Raw genomic sequence first — 26,235 nt, 5'->3', positions numbered from 1 at the left:
ACACCTGTATTTGCAACTGGGTGACTCCCATTTTTGCACAGGTACTATAGACATCAAGTACTGGTACTAGTGTATATTCCATGTGAGACAGCCTTCTCATTTCCACAACAGACATGGCCTGTGTAGGACTTTACTTATGGCTTGATAGTTGTATCCCCATATGATGTTCATCTTCTATGCATGAGGTATGTGAAGGTTGCTACAGTAGGATACATTGATTTGTGTATATGATATGTTTGTATTGCAATCATCATACATTTCAATGTGCTAGACTAGTGGGGATTTGACCTTTTACCCAATGGCATTGTCCTAAAGGTAGCAAGTGCCTAGGCAAACCTTGTCTTTGACAAAATGTAATGTGAATGTCATGTATGCTAATGCTGTAGCAATTACACTACAACATTGAGTAGTTACAGCCTACATCATGTCTTAGTGGTTACTTGGGGGCACATCGGATGGAGTGAGACAATGACTTATACCTCTGGCCTAGCTGAAGTGGTTGATTTGGAGAGGATTCGGTATTGTATGACTTATGAGATGTTGATGTGCAATATTTGTTGTTCCTTCTTTTCTGTAGCTGCCCTATGTAGTTGTGGGATATGTTGTCAGTGCTATTGTAGTCGTGTTGGTCCTTGTGTGCATAATGCTTACATGTCTTTTCTGTCTGACATGTGTGTTGCATGGACTTAGGTACAGGTTATCACATGTTTGGAATGGTGTGAGTGATGGTGGTGTTATCATGTTGGGAAGCCCAACTATTGAAACTGCATGTGTAATGGAATTGTATGTAGGCCATGATGTCATATGTGCCTTTCTGAAGTTCATCAGTTGTGACATAGCACTAAGTGATTTAGTATGGAATGTAATGTCTGCTATCTGTGCCATTGTTTATGCACTTAGTTGTAAGAATAGTAGTGGTATAAATGTGTTTTGTGTCTGCAGATCTTCCTCTGTGATTGGATAAAAGTTTTCACATGCCTGAGGCCCTGACTTGTATGATATAAATCAGGTGTTACCGGTATGGGTATCTTTTAGTGGCCCTATCAGTTCTGTATTGGTTTTTCTATACAGAATGTTGTCAGCCATGTTATGTGACAGGTTGGTGCTGTGTGGTGTGTGAGTTGAGTTGTCTTCACTATCATGGAACTTTACAAAGGACATGGACTGATCAGGTGTTGCTCTATACAGGCCGGATGTGTTTTGTTCAATCACCTGCACTTCCAATAGGTGATAGGTGTATGGAGAGGTATGAAGAGGATTCTCATAGTCATATATACTTCAGCCAGGGCAAACATGGCTTTGGTGGTGATCATGTGGATGACTCCAGTCATGCTGACTTACTTGGATTTATATGTGGGTGTGAGGCTTGCCATACTCGGTTGGGTATTGGGACATGTTGTGACATGATGTAGGTCGGTTATTGGCACCAGAGATAGCCTAGCCAGGAGATGTAATCCTACAGATGTGCATGTGTAAATGTGTATATGTGAGGTATTTTGTAACCCTATCTCTCCCTCTCACTCTATCTCCCTCCCTCCTTCACCTCTCTCTCTCTCTCTATTTGTGTGCATCACAATTGGCAGGCAAAGGAGATAGGGTGCATGCAAGTGGGGATGCTGCTGGCCACGGGACCCGGAGTGCTGCTACCAGCGACAGTGAGGGACCCAGTAGCATGGAGGGCGAGGGGAGTGTCAACCAGATCTTCACCATCACCTTTGGAATCCTCCTCCAGTGGACACTCTCTGGCGGTGGCAGACCCTTCTGGGACCACCCCAGAACCATCTTTGTCCCCCAACCCTGTAGCTCCCCACCAAGTTGTCCGTACCTGCTCAACCCAGAGGGTGGGTGTCTCCTTAGCTGCAAGCACATCTCCCCTGCCAGCCCTGCTGCCCTCAGTGAGGAGGCTATAGACCCCCTGAGGTCCATCTCTGTGGGTCAGTCGACCATTGTGAATGCCATCCAGGGACTGGCAGCTCAAGTCCAGCAGAGCAATGTGTTCCTGGAGGGCACACTGTGCACTGGCTGACTTATGGAGATCCTTTTAGGCTCTGGTCTCCACACTGACAGGAGCCAGTCACCCTTTGTCTTCCGTCCCCCTCCACCTTCTTCTTCTCAATCCCAACCCCAGCTAAAGCACACAGACAGGCAAGCATGCACCCACCTCAACATCCAAGGCTACATCTGAAAAACACAACCACCAAAAGCACACCACCGGCATGCATCCAAACAACACTCACCAGCAGACACACCAACATCCACTACCTGATGGTGTGGTGACTACACCAGCCACATCTGTAGTCACCACACCATCATTCACTGATCCAGCCACCACTCCTATCTTACCCACAGTCAGCATAATAGCAGACCCACAGACATACACCTCAGTCACAATGACCACAACCTCCGACACACCCACATGCAGCACATCATCCATACCTGCAGACACTACCCCAACAGACTCTCACCCATCCAGCACGGCATCTCCCTGCACCTCCTCCCCCCTCCTCCCAAGACACATAAATGCTCACATTCACCCACCCAACAGATATACACAAGCATTCCTCGTACACACTTGCACCACATCCACCAACACACCTCCTACAACCACTCCCTCTCCCTCCACTCCCAAACCATTTTGCCATGAACACCCTGGTGCGTCTAAAAAGGTGTCAAAGTTGTCCCTCTTCCCTACTACTCTCCCTCCACGTGATACCCTCAAATGGTCTGTGTCCCTCCCCGAGACCAGTCCGTCCACCTCCAAATCTTCCCCTGCTTCCCTGCTAGTGCCCATGTCCCTCCCCCTGCCAAGAAGTCAACCCCTCCCAAGTAATTCTAGCCCTCCCCTAAAGCTCACCCTATGCCCCCCTCCCAAGTCCAAGCCCAGTGACCCCCCTTTCAAACCCAAGCTCCCCCCTCTGCCCCCCAATCCCTGAGGTGCCTGACTGCCACCTTGATGCCCCTACCCTGTGGAGGTCATATAGCAGTCAGGAGTCATGTAGGGGCAAACAGAAGTGCCATTTTTGCATTGTGCACTTTGAACTTTAGACTGGCCTATGGCCTTTTATTTTGTACATAGTTATTTCTTTCTCTCCATATTTATACTTTTTAATAAATATGGGCCAACCAGTTGTTGGTCCCATGGTCACTTATTTGTCCTGCCTTTCTTTCCACATGTCTGTTTTAGTCTTGCCTGCTTTGGTTTGTGTGTGAGTGACATGTATGTGTGCTGGCTGTTTTGTTTGGGCAGCATGTGTGGGTCTGGATCTGGCATTTGTCTTGCTGTGATGGCAGTGTAGTGTGTGTAGGAAATGTTTGTGTTTGGAACTTACATGTGTGTTGCTATTTCTTGTATTATATGTGTTGACGTGTAATGATGGTGTTGTGTGCCCTTGTATGGTTGTAGTGTGTGAATGTATATGTGTGGCCATGCGTGTGTGTGGTTATAGGTATTTCAGAATCGTTGTTTGGTGTGTTAGCGTGGTATTATGTATGCTTCGTTGTATGGCTGTGTGATAGTGTGTATTGGTTGTCTGGTGTTCTTACGTGTTGTTGTAGACTCCTATGTTTTGTTATATATTGAGTGTCCAAATTTACTCATTCAGTCAGATATTTAAAGAGCCACTTATACATTTATGCAAACACATAGACAGTAGTTATATTTATATCAGTATTAGACCTAGTGGTGCACAAAGTTACATAACCCAGTATTCACCATGTTGATTTAAACATTTGGTGTGACACTCATAGAGGTACTGATACATGCTGTCAAATATCTAGCTAACTACTTACACAATCTACTCACCCACCCAGAGAAGTACTTCTTTAAATACAGCCTAGGCCTACTATTACAGAGGCTGAGTGTGCATTGTTACTGTTACCTTGAGTTCTCATTAAAATCCATTTACCAATCGTTAAAGTCTACTTTTAGTACAAAGAACTCATCCCTCAATTATACAATCAGTAAGAGACATGTACTTGGCAATGAACACACTGGCACACCTAACTAGTTCTTCTATGTAACTTTATACCAGAGCTAAGTGTATTTTTACTTGATTTGCAGATATCCACTTGTACTGAAAAAAGAAAGATCAGAATGTCTGATAAAAGACAAAGAAGAAAGAAATAGAGGAAAAAATACTACCTAATCCAAACTCACAGTAAAAAGACAGATAAGGTGGAGAATGTGGAGAAGAAAACAAGTACAGTTGGTAAGAGCACTGAGGACTTTCTGAAAAAAAGAATGTTGAAAATTGCACACTGAAACAAATTTGTCCAAACTTGTCCAGTAAAAAAGGAGTTGCAAAGCAAATGCTAAAGAGGAATGACTAAATGTTTGTAAAGGTTGCACATGTAATAAATAAAGAAAAAATTTGACTTGGAGACAAATCACTTTAAGGAGATGAGTGAAAATATTTCGGACTAGACTAATACACAACGTGCTAAAGAAGGTGAAGAAGTATAAGAAGAGAAGTGCTATAATTAAGCAAAAGCAGCTTATTTAGAGTATAGTGGACAAATCATTTGTTCTGAAAAGGAAATCTCAATATTGAACGCTGGCCAAAACAGCACCATGCATGAGGAAAAGAACATTAAGTTAAATGATTATTAACAAAAGTATTTTTTGTAAAGTTTTTAAAGGTGGTTCATAGACATGGGGTATTTGGTTGGCAGTCAGGTTAACCTCTGTCCAAGCAAGGACCCTCACTCTAGTCAGGGAAGTCACACACAATCCAAATTATCCTGTGCCATCCCTCTGGTAGCTTGGCACTGAGCAGTCAGGCTTAACTTAGAAGGCAATGTGTAAAGTATTTGTGCAATAAATCATACAATATCTGTTAGACTTTTGAGTTTATGCAGGGTCATCCCCGATCTTTTTGCCTCCTATTTTTTCTGAACTGTTTTTGTTGGCTTTTGAACTCTGAGCACTTTACCACTGCTAACCAGTGCTAAAGTGCATATGCTGTCTGTGTAGATTTTATGGTTGATTGGTTTATCCATGATTGGCACATTTGATTTACTAATAAGTCCCTAGTAAAGTGCACTAGAGGTGCCAGGGTCTGTAAATCAGATGCTACTAGTGGGCCTACAGCACTGGTTGTGCCACCCATATAAGTAGCTCTGTAATCTCTACAGTGTCTGTGTGTGCAGTTTTAAACTGTAACTTCGACTTGGCAAGTATACCCACTTGCCAGGCCTAAACCTTCCCTTTTCTTACATGTAAGGCACCCCTAAGGTTGGCCCTAGGTAGCCCCAAGGACTAGCGATGATTGAGGTGGAGACAGCAAAGCAACAAGCAAGAAAAGAAAATGTTCACTTGGAACATTCAGTAGAACAACTCATTGATGAACAGAAATATATATATATGGAAGTTAAAAAATAAATAGATCATGGTTTCCTCCAAAAAAACAATTATTGTAAATATTTAAGTTTTAAGCCAATTCTTTTGTATGGACAAGCTACCACTGGAAAACATTTTTTTTAATACAAGCTCTAACCAGTTATCAATGAAAGACTACAGACTCCATTTTGTTGTGTGTTGTAAGAACCCCTACTGAATTGGCTGCACACACCATCAAAAGAATTACATTACATCATCTACCTATGCTCCCTGTTGAACACAATAATAAACTGGAGTGCTAGAAGTTATCTGGTGAATCTTGTTATGAAGTTTCAAGACTATTGAAGACATTAAAATGTTTAATCATCATGAGGTGAGCATGGTCTCAAACTTAATGCTTGTCTTTGTACATTCAAGAATGCAACTGATATTGTAGACAGAGTATGATGTCCTTTTTGGAGAAAAGCATCTAATTGTTTTTGGTGATTTATTACAACTTACCCCTGTGAAAGGACAGCCTGTTTTTAAGACACTCTTACATAAAGAAAATCAGAATTCTTTAGTAAGTATAGGAAATTTGAACATTTGGTTGAATTTCTAATACAAAGAACTAATTAGAATTATGCATCAAGCATCTGATATGCAATATGGAAATATTCTGAAGGATATTAGATTAAGAATACTGTCAAAAGAAGGAAAACTCAATCTATAGAGACCAAATTTCCTTCGAAACACCTGCAGCGTAGCTAATATTTGAATTTATTCAATACCGAAAATCCATTGTGTGTCTAATGCCTACTCTTCAAGAATGTACTTCTTTTAAAGAAGAATTACTACAAATGGGGAGAGAACAAATATTGGAATTGATATCAATTGATAACATGGAACACCAAGGACTGACAATACTGTTGAGTGAAATCTACAATCAAAACTCAGGTGGTCATTCCAACTTAGCCGGTCTTTTCCTTAGGCAGCTGAAGTCGCGGGCGACTTCACAATTTGGGCGGAAATCCTCCAGTAGTCGTGCTGGCAGTCAGAGGTGCAGGGGTGGTTCCATCACCAGACCCACCCTGCAAGTATGACACCGCCTGTTTAATTAGAACCTGTAATACAGCCTGGCGGAGTCCTGATGGCGGGGCGCTGCCGGCAGTGGGAGAGCCTGGTCCCGTCCCCTCAGGGAGGAGCACCTCATCGGACGAGGTAAGTGTCCTCCACAAGGAGAGGTGTGTGGGGTGTATAAATGGATATGTGTGAGTGTGTGTATGTGTGTAATAAATGAGGGGTAGGAGCGAAGTGTTGCATGCATGTGTGTTTGTGTGTACATGTGATGTTGGTGATGCGTGTGTGGGTGAATGTGAATGCTTGGTCAGAGTGCTTGTGTGCATGAATGTAGACAGGGGTGGAGGTTGTGTGTGTATGTAGGTTCAAAAAAGAATGGGGTGGGGGATGGAGTGTGTATGCATGTTAATGGTGGTGAATGTACTGCATGCGTGTTTGAGTGGGGGTGTTGTGCGTGTGACAGTCTAAGTGTGTATGGATTTGGGGGGTGTTGTGTGTGTGTGCGTGAGTGTAAGGGTGTTCTGAGTGTGCGTGAATAAGTGCAGGGTGTGTGTGTCTGTGGGTGTGTGTGGTTGCATGCGTGTATGCCGGGGTGGCAGATAAGTACAGAGATAAGGGGGGTAAGTATGGAGATCAGGGGTGGGGGTAAGTACAGGAATCAGGAGTGTGGGTAAGTGCGGGGATCAAGGTGGGTGTAAGTACAGAGATTGGGGAGTAGGGTAAGTAAGGGGATCGGGGGTGGGGGATTCACTACTGAGAACGGGGAGGTGGGGGGTTACCTGGTGGTTTGGGGAGGTGAGGGTGGGAATGTTGTAAGGGAAGGGGGTGGGGGGCTCTTGGGTAGATTGTGCGGAGGTGGGGGAGTTGTCTACCGGCGACAGGAATGGAAATTCCTGTCACTGGTAGCCTTTCCACCTGGGATTACATGGTGGTGCTACCGCCACAAATTCCTTGGCGGAAAGGGGACTCGTGATACTGCTGATGGTATTGGGTGGCCCACTGGATCGGAGATGCTCATCTCCGGCCCGGCAGGGGCAACTGCCCTGGCGATAGGAATAAGTAAGTGGCAGTTTGGCAAAGGCCAAACCACCTCACTCACAATCTGGCGGTCTTCACTGCCACCCAGGCAGCGATCAAAACTCAGCCGCTGATGTGGCGGTCAGATTATCGCCAAAGTCGGAATGAGGGCCTCAATTCTTTAGTTTCCAAAATAGCAAAATTAGAATTGTGTTCATGTGTTTGTAAAAACTGAAGGGTGATTTTGTATTGAAATTTAAATGTTGAAGAAGGATTAGTTAATGGAGCAAAAGGTAAAATAATTGATTTCAATTTGTATCCAAACAGAAATTAAGTTGAATACTTAGCAATTCAATTTGATAAACTTGAAGGTGTAAAACAGATAGCAAGGTCTGTTGCATGTTTTTTACTTGTAAAATACTTGTACGTGCCCAGAAAGCAGTTCCCAATATCTTTAGCATATGCTGTAATAATCAAAAGACCCAAGGTCTAAGTGTAGATGCAACATTTATTCATATTGGTAGCATCGTATTCAAGGAAGGTATGTCTAACACAGCATTGTCACAAGTTAGTATTGTGTTTGGTTTGTATCTCGTAGAGTTGAATGACAATAATGTAAATGCTGATCCCATTTGTTTAAAGGAGTATAACCATTTGAGAAGCCTGTGTGCTCCTCCTCTAAGTCAGTACCCAGTTTACAAAAAGACTACTAAGTTACAGAAATGAAAGGTTTAGAAGGTTCATAGTGATGTTCCTGAAAAAAAGAGGAAAAAAGAAAAGAAAGAATTATTGGGGAAAAATAATTCAAAAAATGCTGGTGAAATTGTAGTTTGCCGGTCCTCAAATCTCTTGAGTCAACTGCTATGCCAATGTAGTCCTCAGTGCACTATTCTCTTTACCAACTCTAGTTCCTGAAATGAAACAGAAAAAGGATAAAAGATTGTGCTCTGCACTTTTTAGCTTGTTACAATGCTTGTGCTGTGATGGAACAAAATGATGGCCCTCATTTCGAACATGGCGGGATAGCCTGCCGCTGATCATGCTGACGGTCAAGAGAAGACCACAAGTGGCTGCAGCAGGCATCCCACCATATTCTGATGCATGGAGCCTCACCGCCGTTGATGACGGTGAGGCCCACCATGCGCCATGCTGGCAGTCGGTGGCGGGCGTGGATGCTGCTCCACCCTCACCTCTACATCAGTCCATACCCCGCCACACCTATAATGATGAGGCATGGCGGTGTATGGAGACGCTGCGATGCCGACGGAGCCGCAACCAAGGAGCCCTTTCCCTCCCGGAGCAGCACCACAGAACAGGTAAGTGCTCTCTGAGAGGGAAGTGGGGGAGGGGTGTGTGTGTGAGTCCATGGGGGTGTGCGTGAGTGTTTATAAAGGGGGGATGTGTACCTGAGTGTATGAATGCCTGTGTGCATGTAGGTGTATGGGTGCATTAGGATGTGGGGGGTTGGGGTTTGGGAGGGACCTGTATGTAGGGGGTGGGAGATGGTGAGGTGGGAGCTGGGAGGCCTACATGGAGATTTGGGGGAGGAGGGTTGGTGGGTTGGTTTTCGGGGTTCAGGGGTGGGGGCTTTTCTAGGGGCTTGGGAGGGTGGGGGGCCAGTGGCAAGGGGGGGCCTGGTATGTCACATACAGGTGAGAGGAATGAGAATTCCTGTCACCCGTATGTTTTCCACCAGGGATTACCTGGCGGGGTATCCCACCAGGAAATCTGTGGTGGGAATGGGATCATAATCCCACCGCTGGTCCGTGCTTCCACCACTGGGTCGAATGTGTCTACCGTCATCCCGGCGGTCGAATCTGGCCTGGCAGGTGGTAGATGTGACCTGGCTGCTTTGCTGTGTTTTTATATGTGATTTCACCTACCACTATGATTCATACATATTAATTATATTAAAAAACTATAATATAAAATATATTATTTAGGAAGTAGAAATAAAATAGTTTGGTAAATATTTGTAGTGAGTGTGATTCATAGTAATGTTAATTTGAAATAATGTGCTATGTACTCTTTTACAGTCCATATAACCGTTTTCCCCCCACTGTTCAGTGATGAATATCTATACACACTTCATTTATAATGCAAAGGTATAGAAACTGAAAACAGTGGACAAGGGAACATAACATGCGTAAACAATATGTATAATTGCTATACAATGAAATAAGTTTGTTGTTTTTTGTTATTAACAATATATTTTTTATTACAGATTAAGACATTTTAATAGATGAATTACGAATGTGAAACTTTAACTTTTATGTTCTTTTCTCTCTTTCAACACACATTTTGCAGTAATGTAGGTAACTAATTTTATCTTGGTTCATTCATATATCATTCATACACATAGTTTGTACACATAACTAATAATATTACAACAGGAATACATCCTAATGAAAACGGGCCCTCGCATACACATTGCCATACAGTGACTCACACTGGGACACACTGATTTATGCACTGATACTTGCAGGTACATATTAATCCAGACACGGACACATTCAGATAGACAGTGATGTATACACTAACATAGCCAGATACATACGTATCCATTTACTTATACACCCCAGCACACACTGACATGCAGACTAACACACCAAGGCAGACACTGATGCGTGCACTAACATACCCAGACAAATACTAATGAATGTACTAATACAACCAGGTCCACATTGATCCAAACACTCATACAGCCAAGCACATACTAACAAACGGACTAACACACTCAGACACACACTAATGCATACTGTTAGACTTGGCATCATTGGGGTGGTCTCCGCTATCGTTTTGCCTCTACTTCCCAGATTGTTTCTGTGTGCTGGACTCTGTTTTTGCTGTTTTTGTTACTCTGGGCACTTTACCACTGCTATACAGTGCTAAAGTGCAAGCGCTCATATGTAAAATGTATGTGTAATTGGATTTCCATGACTGGAATATTTGACTTACTGGTAAGTCCCTAGTACAGTGCACTAGGGGTGCCCAAGTCCTATAAATCAAATGTTACTAAGTGGGCCTGCAGCACTTGCTGTGCCACCCACAATAGTAGCTCTGTAGACATGGCTCAGACCTGCCACTGCAGTGTCTTTGAGTTCAGTTTTTAACTGCCAATTCGACTTGGCAAGTGTACCCACTTGCCAGGCCTAAACCTTCCCTTTTCTTACATGTAAGACACCCCTAAGGAAGGCCCTATGTAGCCCCATGGGCAGGGCGCAGTGTATGTTTAAGGAAGGACATATACTAATGTGTTTTACATGTCCTGACAGTGAAATACTGCCAAATTCGTTTTTCATCCATACACTCTTACACCCAAGCACACGTTGACATACAGTCTTACAAACCCTTGCGCCCACTGATGAGTACACTGACACACCGAGACAAACACTGATACATACACTAAAATACTCAGGCAAAGAATAATTCATACACTAACCTACCCAGGCACACACACATTTATAAACGGACACACTCATGCACACACTGACATCGATGGTCACATACCGAGACACACACTGATACATACACTGAAGTACCTAGACAAACGCAAATACATATACTAACACAGCCAGTTCCACACTCATCCATACACGCATGCAGCCAAGCACACACGAGCATATGGACTAACACACCCAGGCAGACATTAATGCATATACAATGACACACCCAGGAAAACACTCATGCAGACAGTAACACACATAGGCAAACATTGACACACCCAGGCACACACTTATCCATAAACTGACACACTCATGCATATTCTGACATCTGTGCTGACATACCCAGACATACACTGATGTATACACTGACATACCCAGGCAAACCCTAATATGTATCGTGACACACCCAGGAAACTCAGTAATCTATACATAATACAGCCAAGCACACACTAACATGCAGACTAACACACCCAGCATACACTAATATGTATCCTGACACACCCAGAAACTCAGTCATCTATACACTAATACAGCCAAGCACACACTAACATTCAGACTAACATACCCAGCATACACTGACACACCCAGGAACACTCCTATCCATAAAGTGACACACACACACACACACAACCTGTCATCTCTGCTGACATACCCAGACACACACTAATGCATACACTGACATACACTGGCAAACACTTATGTGTTTACTAACATAGGGAAGTAGACACTCATCCATACACACACTCACATATAAACTTACACACCCAGGCACTCACATATCCATAAACCGAGACACCCAGACACTCACTGACATATATGCTCACATGCCCATACAGACATTGATGCATACACTCACATACCTAGACAAAGACTGATGCATACATTAACATATTCAAGTACGCACTCATCCATACACTGACACAGTCAAGTGCACATTGACATTCAGAGTAACACACCCAACCAGACACTAATACATACTCTAACATACCCAAGCAAACAGTGATGCATACAGTAACACACCCAGGCAGACACTAATGCATACACTGACACAACGAGGGAAACACTTATTCAGACAGTAACACACCCAGACACACACTTATCTACACTAAGGCAGACACTAATACATACCATGACACACCCAGGGACACACTGATCTATACACCTATACAAGCAGGCACATACTAAACCAGACACTGATATTTCCAGGCAGACAGCAATACACACACTGACACACCCAGGCAAACACTAATATACATACTGACACACTCAGGGACACACCGATGCACACACTCAGACACAGACACACGCTGATGTATACACTAATACATCCAAGCACACACTGAAGCATGCGCATCCAGATAAACACTTATGCATACACTGACACACCCACGCATGCATTCATGCACAAAGTGATACACCCAGGCAGACACTAATGCATACACTGACACCTACAGGCATATATTGATGCATACACCTAAAAACCAATTGTAAGGAAAAAATATATAGGCACCACTCTTCTTTTAGTGAATTAAATGATTCAAACAAAAACCTTTTTTATCCTTCAACAGTTTTTTAATATATTTTTTAATTTTTGTGATTTTTTATTGGAGAAAATACTAGCTCTAAAAGAAATGAACTTAACAAGTAACAAAGAAGCAACGTGCTTCAGTTTGTAAAAATTGGCAAATAGTAGCAAAAAAGTGGAACAGAGAACACCTTTGCAGAAAGGAGAACATGACAGCTTCCACAGTAAGTTACTGTACCTCCCAATTCCTGGATTACTGATGGCACACTAATAGTTATTGCTGACTGTCCTTCGGGAGCACTAGAAGTAGAAGCACCTTCTTCAGCTGCTCTCTCTCACCACCTTGGTGTACACTCTCTCAGGGATGGTGCATAGATTTTTCCACATAGAGCTGGTTCCATGGGAATACTTTTTTGATGTTCCACAAGATAATTGTTTCCCACAGATATTGCAGGTGACAAACTTCAATGTAACCTTCTTCTCCTTTCGAGATATGGTGAAGTGTTTCCAGATATTACTCTCCTTCCCATGCAATTTCCCCTGCTCATTTTCCATGGGAGGATTGTTTTTGCTGTTCCTGCTCTGAAGAAGCACTCACAATAAAAAAAAAATAAAGAGCACAAAAGAGCCAATCACACAGACACACTAGATGTCACTTCTGTCTCCACATGCACAGACTTCAAACTAGAAATGAGTATTCTGGTGTGTAGCTAAAACAGTTATAGGGTGTGGTCCAAATGCAGCCAACAAAATGGGAAGGTTACTTTTTCACATTGGATGGATTCACGGTTCCCTTCAAGGATCTGTGGTTCCAGATAAAATGTAAAATTACATATTTATAAGTACAATAACTATAGAGTAACTTATATGTAGTTACATATAGGTGCACACTGATTACAATATGAAAAACGAACACATATATACTTTAAAAAAATCCTATAAAAATGAGTGGGATCCACAGATCCAGATCCACGGACCATCCCGATCACATGATGAGAACCAAAACCATAGAGTACGACGTCCACATTTTCTAGCACCGCAAAGGACCCACTTATCCTAAAAAAAATTGGGAAAAAATAATACAGTAAATATAGCTATATTAATAATACATTCTTACTGTTTTATGTACCGTATCTTGTTTTCCTGTTTTAGTTCTTGCCCTTATCCTTACTACTGTCTTCTTACTTTTTCTCTTTACTTACTATATTATCTCTATAATTATTCTCTTTTTTTATTCCTTACAGACTCCTCTGTTTTAACCGTTTCTTAAATACCTCCAAATTGCTTTCCCCTACTATATATTACTTTTCTTTCTTTTGCCACAAATTAAAACTACCTACTCCATTTTTCCAGTTACAATATAAAATACAAATAATGTATATTGCTGGCTACAAAGCCTGCCGTACTCCGGGCTCAACGGACCGTCTTCCTCTTTGCTTAAAAAACCTTAGAAATGTATTGAAAAAAAACAGAAGTGACAGAGACATTATAGTTAAGAAATAGAACTAAAAAAACATAGAAATTCACTGACAAAAACAAAGGGTACAGGAACGCTGTAGTTAGGTGCTGAAATTATTCACAGAGAAATTCACCACTTATATATAGCAGCCCTAAATATAACTTACGCCCCCACAATACACTGCTTATCATATCACATATTACATCACTCATGACATGGTCAGTGTCATCACTAATGACATCACTGATGACATCTCAAATGACATCACTGATGACATCATGCACCTACAGACTCTCACATGTCCACTCAAACCTCTGATACACCCACTCACACCATCACACAATTACTGACACACACATACATTAAACGACACACAAAACACTCATTTGAAAACGCACGCACATGCACTAACTTACTCGTATAGCCAATATCAAAATCATTTATTGTGCATGCAGTTACTGTAATAGTGGGTTATACATGCATAAAAGCACTCTCATAGCCACACACCTACCTATACAGCTAATACATTCTACAATTATTCCGGTATACAGCCACTAACTCATCCCCTAATCCACTCAGGCAGGTACACATACACCAAATTACTCATGAATATATTAAGCCACACAACAACTTATTCACCCATACAACTAGCTATGCACCCAATCACTCACTTCTACAACAAATAACACAACCACTCACTCACCCATACAGTTACTCACACTAAGTCATTTTTATACATACCAACACATATTCACACTTTCCTATATAGTCACTTAAGCAAGTACACACCCACCCATACATTCACTGAGGCACTCACTTATGCATACAGTAACTCACACACCCACTATGTTGCCCATACACATACCGACACAGCCACTAACTCACTTAACTCACTTAAAGAGCCACTCACCCAAACATACAAACACTTAGATATTGTCTTACCACTACAGATATTGTGAAAAACATTCACTTACATATACAATTACTCACACCTCGACTTCCTTACACACACAGCAGCACTATAATCCATTCACTCAGTAAAAGTAACTAACGCAATCAATCATGCAACTGCACATGCTATTACACAACCACTCAAACACAAATGGTCACACACACACACCCACTCACATTCTCAATTTTACAAATCCAATTACTGATCACTACCTGCGTAACACTAATAATTTAACTTATACAATCCCATTGTACCTAACTTTAACTCATGTTAACAATTTTACACAAAATGGATGATGTCATCAGTGATGTAATTTGAGATGTCAATGGACTTGCACTCCATATCCTGGTTGTAATCCAAACTTCTAATGGGAATGTGTTTCGATCTAAACAAGATCTTCCTCATGGCCTCTTACTAGAAATGGGCCCCACCACCTTTAAACACACAAGTAACTCCAAATACATGAATATAGTACAAAGACTATTGTCTTATCTCATTGTGATACAAACAACTGATCACAATAGAAGATAAAAATTCATCCTATTGATTTTGCAAATGTGGTGGCATTAATTCAACATCATAATTTTCCTATTCTTGATTTTTTTATTTATGTACCATCAATATGTTGATTTGTACATTTCTCTTAAAAACAAACAACATAATGGTATAATTCACCACTCACTGTGATCATTACACACAAACAAGTCCAAGTGACCTAAAAGCAGCTGGAATGAAACAAAAAAGGCTTGCACAACAAATGCATATCTAAGTGGGGTGCATCTACATCAATTGGTGTAACACATTTAAATTATAACTGAAAGAAAACACACCATGAGGTATGACGGGTGGCCAGTAGAAACTGATAGAACTCATGATCTTAGGTCATATAATTGTAATATACATGGAATAATAACAAAGAAAACGTGTGGAGACTCAACCAATTTGAACAAACAGTTCTTCGTCCAGGTTAAGAAAGGAATTTACTAATCTATGAATTTGTAATTTGATAGAGTGGATCTCAACCTATTTAAACCCAAATCTAAATACTATCCTTTAACACCTCATGGTAATATAGATAAAATCAGGCTTTGGAGTGTGAGTTCCTTGTGTTCCTGAGAAGGTGCATGTTTTGTTATATATAAATAATCAAGGCTATGGCCTAAATGCGTTGAGCGAGGACTTGTTTCAATAAACAAAGAATTTGGATTGCATTCCAGTTGAGTCTGAGTCTTCCTTGTATTGAAGATTGTTAGTGGAGTTATGTAATGGGCAACCAGAGCTCAACTCAGACAGCTGCATTGTAGACCCTGAACTATAAAGTGAGTGTAGCCTTTGGTTTATTCAGTGAATTTCTATGTTTTTTTAAAATGTAAAGTAATTTTAATTACTATACCTTAATTCAACCACTGCCGCGCATGGCCTGTGGCCAGGCCCTGTGGCCAACCCCCCCATAACCTTGCACCGCACACAACCTTCGACCGTTCATGGAGTGTGTTTGTCGCAGGACCTGCAGCCAACCTCCATACCCACCCAACCCCACTCCACGCACTGCCGAAGGGTCTGTCTCTCTGGGTGTATGAATAGGTATTAGAGGGTGTATCAGGGTGTGAGCGCATGCGTGAGGGTCTCAGTGGTTCTGTGAATGGGTGAGTAAGTGCCTGAGTAGGTCTGTGAGTGGGTGTGTGAAGGTGCCTGAGTAGGTCTGTGAGTGGGTACAAGAGTGTCTATGTGTGTCTCTCAGTGGGTTCATGAGTGTTTGCAATCCCACCTTGAAAATGATCTGATAAAAAGGCTATAGGAACAATTACATTGACAAACTTAAATACACATAAGGTAACTGGAGACATTACCTTGGCATTCTTTACACAGCTGTAGTGTAAGTGATACACTGTACATTTAACCAGTGAGGTAGCACTTACTAATTAGCCAGTAGAAATAATTCCATTTGGGTAGGTGTTTTGTACAAAATTGTGGGCTCTTTTTGGATAAATACGCAAGGCAGGTTTCAGTCTGGCACAATGCTCATTTCACAGAAATCAAACCTCAATGGGAAGTGCTTACAGATATAAACAAAGCAGGTGGTGAAGTTGAAACTCAACTTCTGTAAAGTACTAATCATCCTAATTTCTTCCACAATCAAGGCAAAGCATTTGTTTTTTCTCTGCATTTCCACCTTGAAAAGTTATCTGTAATCCTTGATGCAGGTGTTTGCATCCTTGCATTTTTCAAGGCCCTGCAGCCAACATCCACTGTGCATGGCCAAAGGATGTGCATGACAGCGGTTGAAAAACATATAGTAATTAAAATTACTTTACATTTAAAAAACATAGAAATTCACTGAAAAATCCAAAGGTTACTCGTGCCCTAAGGTAATTACAACTCTTGTCCTCGCCATGCACTGCTAATTATCCCACAAATTACAGCACTGATGACGTCTTTGATAACATCATTGATAATATCAATTTAATATTTGCAATTAACTTTTTGACAAAATAACTGTGAATGGCTGGGGTGTGAGTTATAGTTATCTTAGGGCATGAGTTATAGTTACTTGAGATAACTATATCAGGTGAATTTCTTATGTTTTGTAAGTTTAAAATGTGTGCCTAACTATATATATATTATGTTTCCCCACCATTTTCCCACTCCTGGAAGGCAATTCTATGCTGAATTTTGTTTTGAACTTTACTTAGTTCTTTTACTTATGATCAGAACTTTGCTGTTAACCTGATTAATGCTGTTTCGTGTATTTGCCTAATATCTTCTTATATAAATCCTTGAAACTTTGACATGTGTCTGTTATTCTTAGAATGTCCCAGTTCTAGTACATTGCCAAGCCATAAAGAGGTATAGAGATGGGTGCAATCGGGGAGCACCAAAGTCCACATACAGACTACACTGCTCCTAGTCCGATCCACTGGCATGCATAGGGTAAGTCATGGAGATACAGATTGCGTGCCGACAGATCTTTTAGCAGAGCTGATGGTTCCAACTGGATACCAGCAGCAATAAATGAACTCATTTGGCTGTAGAACCGACTAGTGTACATTCATAGTTCACCCAGTTTTGCCCCAAGGTTCAAATTGACCATGCCCCAACTTGATCCTGGTTTCGGAGTGTGAGGTAGTGGTAACCCTTAAGAGGATGATGTGAGTATCAAAAGGGACTTGTGTGCATGTGACAAGTAAATGAGAAGTGAGCCTTAAGGCAGTGCAAGTTGGTATATTGTGTCAGAAAGCAGTGGATGGATTTTGATTATAAATACTATATCGTTTTTGTACTTGTGGAGATGGCAGTTAATGTGTTCTTGATTAATTTATTCAATTTTTGATTTGTTAAAGTTGAAGAGGTAGATTTTGTTGAATTGTTCAACTGTCTGCTAGGGTAAGGTGTGCTGTGAGGTGCTATCAGTCACACCAAGATAGGGATATTATATTTCCATCATGCGAGTGCCGTAAGAGAACTCAGTGGCAGTTACGTTGGTGAACAGGAGTGAATGCGCTTAGTACGACAACTCCCACATTTCAAGTCTTCTGGTGTGCTAAAGTAAATAGTGTTTTTGATTCTTGATTAGACAAAGCAGACAGAATGTAAACTGTGGTGAAAGGAGTTCAGGTGTTTACATCCTTTGGTGCTGTATGGGATTGCTTGGAAAATGCTGAAGCCGCCCTGCCTTAGGGTGACCTTTCACTGTGATGCACTGCTTTTGGTAGGCAGATTATAAATACAATCGTACAGAAAGAGTCTGAGAGCTGGGACAGGAGTGAGTAAAACCACTGTCAGAATGGGAAACACACTCTTAAAAAAAGGTGGTAGAAGCAAATAAGGAAGAGAAATTCACACCAGAATGTACTCCTGTCAGAGGAATGCTGACAGAGAAGGGGTTGCACATGTGCATGTGGCTTAACGAATGGCACAAATGATTCCCATTGAGCAGAACCTTTTACATTCCCAGAGTTTAAAATTTAAGGCGAAGAATGTATGACATGAAACCTCAGCCTAGACCCACACAGTTTGAGGCCCTAAATATTTGGAAACAAGTTGTGATTGAAAAAAGAGAAAGAAGTTTGCATTACAAATCCATCATAGGTTTATTTGTAGTTAAATGTACAGGAAGATAACAAGCAAAAGAAATGGCGGGAGGAAGTGACTGATATAAATTGGAGCTCACCCATAATAGGGGACAAGGAGATTGAAAAGAAAAACCCTAGCAAGAAAAATTTCAAGGATGAGGCACAAGTAGAGAGGGAGGAATAAGATGCTTTCATAGACTATCTCCTTAGCTTAAGACCGCCCACATACAATGCAGTAACAGTACCAAGCGCTTCAGCACAAGCGGATAGACATGGCACAAACCTGGTGGCTGCCCTGGAAGCAAGTGCAACCCCAAGTTACTCAGAGACTAGTTTTACACCCCCTGGACAGACCTCGCCACCCATAGCCACATGTATTTCACCAGTCACTCTGAATGCTTTCCCTATTGTGACTGTCATTAACATGTCCCTGAGTCAGACTCTTCCGAGCGCCTCTCAGGATGTCACCATAGTTTTCTGTTTTGTTATGTTATGTTATGTTATGTTATGGTATATTCATTTGTATAGCACAGTATCAGCGAGAGGGTATCCAGGCCTTGGGTAGGTGTGTATGTGTGTAGGCCCCAAGGTGCTCATATGAAAAGCCAGGTCTACAGCATCCTATAGAACTCAAGAAGTGAGGAAGAGGCTCTGGTGTGCTAAGGGTAGTTGTTCTATGTATTGGGTACAATGACGGAGAATGAGTGACTTCCAGTTTTGCTTTTGCAGATGCAGGGAATGTGTGCGAATGAGAGTGAGTCAGAGCATAGGTGTATAATGGGTAGGTGGAAATTTATACAGCCATTCAGTTATTGTGGCCCTATATTGTGCAGGGTTTTGTGTGTGCACGTGAGAAATTTGAATTGACTGGGCTTGTGAATCGGGAGACAGTGATGCTTCCTGAAATGCGGTGTGGTATGGGTGCAGCGTGGGAGGTTGAGTATGAGTCTTGCAGCAGTGTTCTTGATGGTCTGGAGCCTTTGTAGGACTTGTTGTGAGATTCTGGCATAGAGGGTGTTGCAATGGTGCAGACTGGTGGTGATGAGTTTTTGCATTATGGTCTGTCTGGTGTTCTGGTGCAACTATTTTAATATCATGCATGCATAGGATATGAAAGCAGGAGGTACACATTGTGTCCACATATGCTGTCATGTTGAGCTTGTCATCTAAGAAGATCCCTTGATTACTTCCATGGGCTGTGGGTGTTAGTCCTAGTTCCAAAGACCACCAAGTGGAGTCCCATGGGGAGGTATTCTTCCAAAGACCAGTAGGTCTGTTTTGTTAGAACTGAGCTTCAGGCACTTGGTTCGCATCCAGTCTACCACCATGGTCATGCAGTTGATGAGGTTGGTTCTGGTGATGGTTGTCTTGTCCATCAGGAAGAGGATGAGTTGGATGTCATCAATGTAGGGGATGACAGTGATGTTTTCATGATCTTATGATGTTGGCGAGCTGTGTCATGTATATGATGAAATGGGTGGGGCTGAGGGGCGATCCTTGTGGGACTTTACATATCAGTTTCTTGGTCTCTGATGTGAAGGGTGGTTCTTCCTGTAGGGTAGGAACAGAACCATTTGAGAGAGGATAGTTGTATGCCATTCTTGTGTAATCCTTATAATGGTGTTGTGGTACACTGTGTCGAAGGCTGCAGAAAGGTAGAGCAGGATGTGGATGGCTGTTTCTCCTCAGTCCAGGATGATTAGAATGTTGCTGGTTGCATGCGTGATAAGTGCTGTTTCTGTGCTGTGGTAATTTCTGAATTGTGATTGATGTTGTCTTGAAAATGGTGAGGTTTGAGATGGGTTATGAGTTGCTTGTGAATGGCTTTCTCAATTACTTTGGCTGAAGAGGGGAGAAGGGAGATTGGTCAGACGTTGCTCAGTTGACTCAGGTTGACTGTGAGCCAGGGTGGTGATGTTCCCAAGTTATAAATGTGATAGGGCACAGGTCCATTGGGGCAACCTGTTTGGATTGGTCACATGATTGCTGAAGTGTTCTTTCTGATGAGAGTTGTCTGTTTCTTCAGGTGACCGTTATGTGTGGTGATGGGTAGGATAGCAATGAGTTCTCTGAGGTTGGGTTGTTGTGTGAAGTTGCAATAGATGTTTGCGATTTTGCTGTGGAAGAAGTTGGATAGGTTGTTGGGAGTCAGCGATGTTGTTGACAGTGGCTGAAGGTGAGATTAAATCCTTAATGATTGAGAAGAACTCCTTGCAACTGTTGAAGCTTCATTGTAGTTCACTAGTGCTTTTTTCTTGGTACCTGGTGATAGGTTCTGAGGTGGTGGCTTGAGGTGTATTGATTTGGAAGTGGATGATGGAGTGTGTGGTCCATGTGAGTGATTTGATGGTGTTGCATTTGATGCTGTCGCACGTGGTGAAGATGGGGTCCATTGTGTGTCCTGCAAGTTATTGTGTGTCCTGCGGTGTGTGTTGGTTCTGAGATGAGCTGAGTGAGTTGGATGATGCTGAAGCTTTCAAGAAGTGCTGTGGAGCAGGGGTTGTTTTGGACTTCCAGGTGAAAGTTGAGGTCACTGAGGAAAATGCAGGCTCTGGAGTTGATGGTGAGCGAAACATTGAAGTTGGGGATGAGGCTGGTAAAGGTGGCTCGTGCTCCGGGAGATCTGTAAACGAGAGTTCCCTTCAGGGTGAGGTTTTCAGAGATTTGCAGCTTTAAGTACAGATGTTCCATGAGTAGGGTGGCTTTCTCTTTGGATGTGCATTTGATGGATTCTTAGATGATAGCAAGTTCTCGTCCTGCCACATGATTTTGTAGTAGCTGGGATTGCCGTGGCAATGCAGGTGCTGATGATGGGTTTAGCCAAGCCTCTATGATGAAGAGGATGTTGGGTGTAACCCTACTCAGCAGGCCCTACATTTTGGTTGTGTGTTTGCTGGTTGATCATGTGTTGAAAAGCACACATGAGAGTGGGTGTTGATGTCTGGATTTGCTGTGGTATAGGGTGCAGGGTGGGGATGTAGGTATTGTTGGTGCTGGTGGAAAATGTGTGTTTGCAGTGGGTGTTGAGGGCATTGTTAGCATTTGTGTAGGGGGTGTGGGTGGGTGGCTACTGGAGAACTGCAGTGGGTGCAGGTGAAAGATCTTACAGTGGTGTGAGGCGCGGCACAACAGCAGTTAGTGGAGTGGAGTCTGGAGTCTAGTGACTTAAGGAGTGCCAAGGAGTGTTATTGAGTGATAATTCAGATGTACAGGAGCATAGTGGCCTAAACAACCCCGTCTGGGATAAGATGGGAGGGTTTTTCACTTCCACACAAGGACTGTGAACTGAAATTAGCTATCATATGTGTTATTTGCTCGCAGAATGAAATCATAGATGAGTTTATGCAATATGCAAAATATTGCAGCAATATGTTAGAGACTGTATGGAAGTGACTGAAAGAAAGGTTCATCACTGAGGAGACCCAGTGGGTGCAGGGTGGAAGAGAAAAGGGACCTAAATTGACCAGTCAAGAGTTTGACTTTGACCCCAGCACAGGAATAAAAATGCTAGGCGTCTCAATGACTTTCGGAGGAAATACACCAGGAATGGGAAGAGTTTGTGGTAGTGTGACTGGAGCAGTATAAGCACTTTGAAGAAGGTTACCCCTTGTCATGTTTGTAACAAGGTTGGGAATTTGAAGCGGGAATGTTACTACAATCCTGATCAAGCAATTATCGATACCCAAGGCCTGGTCTTCACACTGCAAGAAGAAATTCCCCCAGCACCCAGACTCCCTTTGCAAACTTCAAAGATCAGGAAGTTAGGCATGCCACCGAACCCCTCCGGGACTTTACAGATTCAGGGGCCACAGAATTCCCCATAACCCTTTCATGCCTCAAACCACACTGATGACCATTCTGTTAAAAAAATCCACAGACTTTGATCAGCCCCAATGACAGTGCATGAGGAGGAAGGAGGAGTGCTTTCCTGGCGCTGTTCTGGAAATGGATCAGAATGGCCCATAAGTTGTTGACGACTCCTTCTTGAATGAGGTTCCAAACCTTTCGGTCTTGGGAAAAGAAGTCCAGGTTGTAGGGATCACAAATCAGCAGTGTGTAAATCAGATCACTGCTCCAGTTCCAGTAAAAATCGGAAGCATTAGAGAACAGCACCAGTTTGTTGCGTGTGATAGAGGAGAGACTTCTTCGGCAAGTTCAAGTGCGTAATCTACTCTACTGTATGCCAGATGGAATAGGGTTGTAGAGACAAGCAGTGTATGCAGAATTTAAATTAGGGGCCCTGGAACCTGTTGTCAGGTTTTAGTCGGTCATTACCAAAGAAGATTTGCCTATCGATTTGAGAAATACAGTTAAAGAAGATTTATGGAATTTCACTGGGAAAATAATGAGCTTGATTAAGGATGCCACGGTCCTAAAGATTACTGTTTGGCCTGACACGGCATTTCTATAAATGAGTCCTTATAAGCTGACACCAGAAGCCGTCATAGGGATAACGCCTTTCATCGAGAATATGATAAAATAGGGCATTTTGAAAGACGTCATTGGGAGTCCATGTAACTTTCTGTTTATGGCCTTGCAATTAGCAAATTAATGGTGCAGGGTAGTACAGTATCTCAGAAAAATTTACCAAACTGTCATTCCATGCTTTCCTGTGGTACCAAACCCTACTGTGATCCTGTTCCAAATTTCCCCAGAAGCTGAATGGTTCATAGTCATTGACCTTTGCCAGGTTTTCTTCTCGGTTTCCCTTCACTTTTCAGTTCCAAAAGAAGTCTCTTGTGTGATGTTGTATTCCTCAAGGGTACACAGGGATCTCATCCTATTTCAGTCAGATACATAAAAAGAACCAAGAAACTCTCCAACTAACACGTAGCTCAAACCTGATCCAGTACATCATTGCATTAGAGAAGGAAAGTTTGTAGGCAAGCCACTGTTCCTCTGATCAACCACTTGGCTAAGAACGGGCATAAGGTCTCCCATGAGAAGCTACTGTACTGTTAGAAGGAGGTCATATACTTGGGACATCAGACTGAGAAGGAACACAGGTGAGTGTCCCATGAATGCATTGAAACAGTCCTTTAAATTTATATGAAGTTCCCGACCACACAGATAGAAGTATGCATGTTCCTGGGCATAGTTGGCTACTGCTAACAGTTGATACCAATTTTTTCTTTTGTGGTGAAGCCTTTGCTGAGGCTGAAGAACATTGATGTCAATGACCCAGTGACAAAGGATGATTAAAGCATGGAAGCCTTGTAGGAGCTTCTAGGAGCTCAAAAATCTACTTTGCAATGCACATGCTCTTGGAATGCCAGACTACACCAAGGAATTTGTACTCTTTAGTCATGAGTGAGATGGGTGTGCTTTATCTGTGTTAACACAGGCCAAAGGAGAGAGTAAGAACCCTATCAGGTATTTCCCAATGACCCTTGCTCCTGTAGCCTCAACTTTACCTGGTTGTCTCAAAGCGGTTGTAATGGTAAGCCTCAGCATTCAGCAAAGTGAATGAATAGTTGTGGGTTATCCACTAATTGTAATGGTCCCACATTCAATCAAAATTCTCAGATGTGTAGCCAGATTCAACTGGGTTAGGCATCTGCCCCCATCTGGTGCCCCTCAGGTTCTGGACCCTTGGTGTGACCTCAGTGGAGCTGAACTGAAGTATTTGGGCTGCTAACCGTCCGGTTGCTGACAAAATCTTGTCACACGCACTGCCCTCCAATCTGAATTTACATCAATCCACCCCTTCCTTCTACAGCATCACTGCTCTGGTGAAGCTCTGGCCCGACCGTCTGCGATGCTTCCCTGTTCCTCGTGGCCCCCTCCTCTGCAAACAGGACTTTTTGCTCTAGACTGAAAAGGTAACTTCTCAATGGGACTAACTAGGTCTCTGAATTCCACCCACACTTCATCACAGTTGGCCTGAACTTGTGACTTTCTCTCACATGATCGCCACAAGTGACACTTTGGGGTTTTTGGCGCTATTTCATTGAAAATCACTAAAATCACTAAAACTTCATATAACCAGTTCTACTAATTGAATTTGTTTTTATTTTGGTCTTTGTTTATTTATTAAATTCTGCTCTATTTTTTTAAATTGATGTGGGATTTTTTGCATTTGTTGTGTTTTCAATTTATTACTGTTTGAAGTGTTGCACACATACTTTATACATTGCCTCCAAGTTAAGCCTGACTGCTTTATGCCAAGCTACCAGAGGCTAGAGAACAGGCTAATCTTGGGTAAGATTGTGCCTCACCCAGACAAGGATTGTGGTTGCTGCCTGAGTAAGGTTTCACCACCCTCAAACAGTAACCCAATTTCTCACAGTCAGGCACTTCTTCCAAAGCATCTTAGCATCCCAGATTGTAAGTAAGAGTGTGGATGCTCTGTTGACCATCAGTAGAAAACACTGGACACAATAAGAGGTCATTGTAAAGTTTATTCACAAGAACATGTAACAGGAACAACACACTGATGCCATTGAGATGAGCAGTCTCTTCACTCATTCAAACCAATGACCACCTCACACTTCATATTAAACATTCACCATTCCAGCTCTCATCAATCAAAACCATGCATACATAGTGAATGCATATTAAAACACACATGCACAAAAACATGCCACATGCCTTCTCTTTTCTGAAAATGATACAGGCAAACACAACAACAGAAGTACAATAAAATACATGTCCACATTGTGCATACAAAATAAGCAAGAAACATCTGGGAGTGACAAAATCCTTGAATTTCTTAGATAATCTCTAGAGTGAAAGCTGTGTTCAGTGTTTCCCTGCACCATAGTAGGACTTACAAATCTCTAGGTATCTTCTGTAGCATTTTTAGTAATATCAAGATTACTCACCACTGTGTTGGTCAAATTCTCAACCAGTACATCGACCTCAAGCAGCACATGACAAAAAAACATTATCCTCAAACAATGAAACTTTACTCCAGATGGGTTTAGAGCTGCTCCTACATGATTTGTTGACATCACACAACACAGTTCTCCCAGGATTACATACAGAACCATCCACAGGTTATATGGCACCAATGAGTACTTCCATAATCTCCTTGGAGTCTGACCTAAATGCATCCCCTCTTTCCAATTTTACAGGCAATTTGATAGCTCATATTTTCCTACAGAAACTTATTTACAAGCAGTTTTTCTTCTCCTTCTTTTCATGCAATCATACATTCTATCTTTCAAGCTCCTGACTTTGCTGATAACATCCACGAAAACAGTAAATCTCATCCACAATATATTCCAACAAGAACCTTGCTTGTGGCCTCTAAGCAGCCAATAACCGAATTTGGTGTATTTATGCATGAGAAAAGAGAGCATATAAAGCTTGTCTCCAACACAATGACTATCCTATGGCCCTTTTGAATTGTTCAACCTGTCCA

General features: G+C 42.2%; 1 protein-coding gene across 2 annotated transcripts in view; it reads right to left on the bottom strand.

The window, feature by feature from the left end:
* Window positions 1-26,235, bottom strand: part of ASIC2 (acid sensing ion channel subunit 2) — a 1,882,574-nt gene that overhangs the window by 130,474 nt on the left and 1,725,865 nt on the right. The window contains exon 8 of one of the 2 annotated variants that reach the window (XM_069238056.1): window positions 12,418-13,441. The exons of the other annotated variant lie outside the window; for it this stretch is intronic. Within the exon in view, the coding sequence (XP_069094157.1) occupies window positions 13,437-13,441 (5 nt within the window). The 3' untranslated portion in view covers window positions 12,418-13,436. Of the gene's footprint in view, window positions 1-12,417; window positions 13,442-26,235 lie in introns of those variants that run through there. 2 annotated transcript variants of the gene reach the window in all.

Source organism: Pleurodeles waltl, chromosome 6 (assembly GCF_031143425.1).
Source record: "Pleurodeles waltl isolate 20211129_DDA chromosome 6, aPleWal1.hap1.20221129, whole genome shotgun sequence".
NCBI lineage: Eukaryota > Metazoa > Chordata > Amphibia > Caudata > Salamandridae > Pleurodeles > Pleurodeles waltl.
The sequence above is the reverse complement of the archived record's forward strand: the minus strand, read 5'-3'. Positions and strand labels throughout refer to the sequence as shown.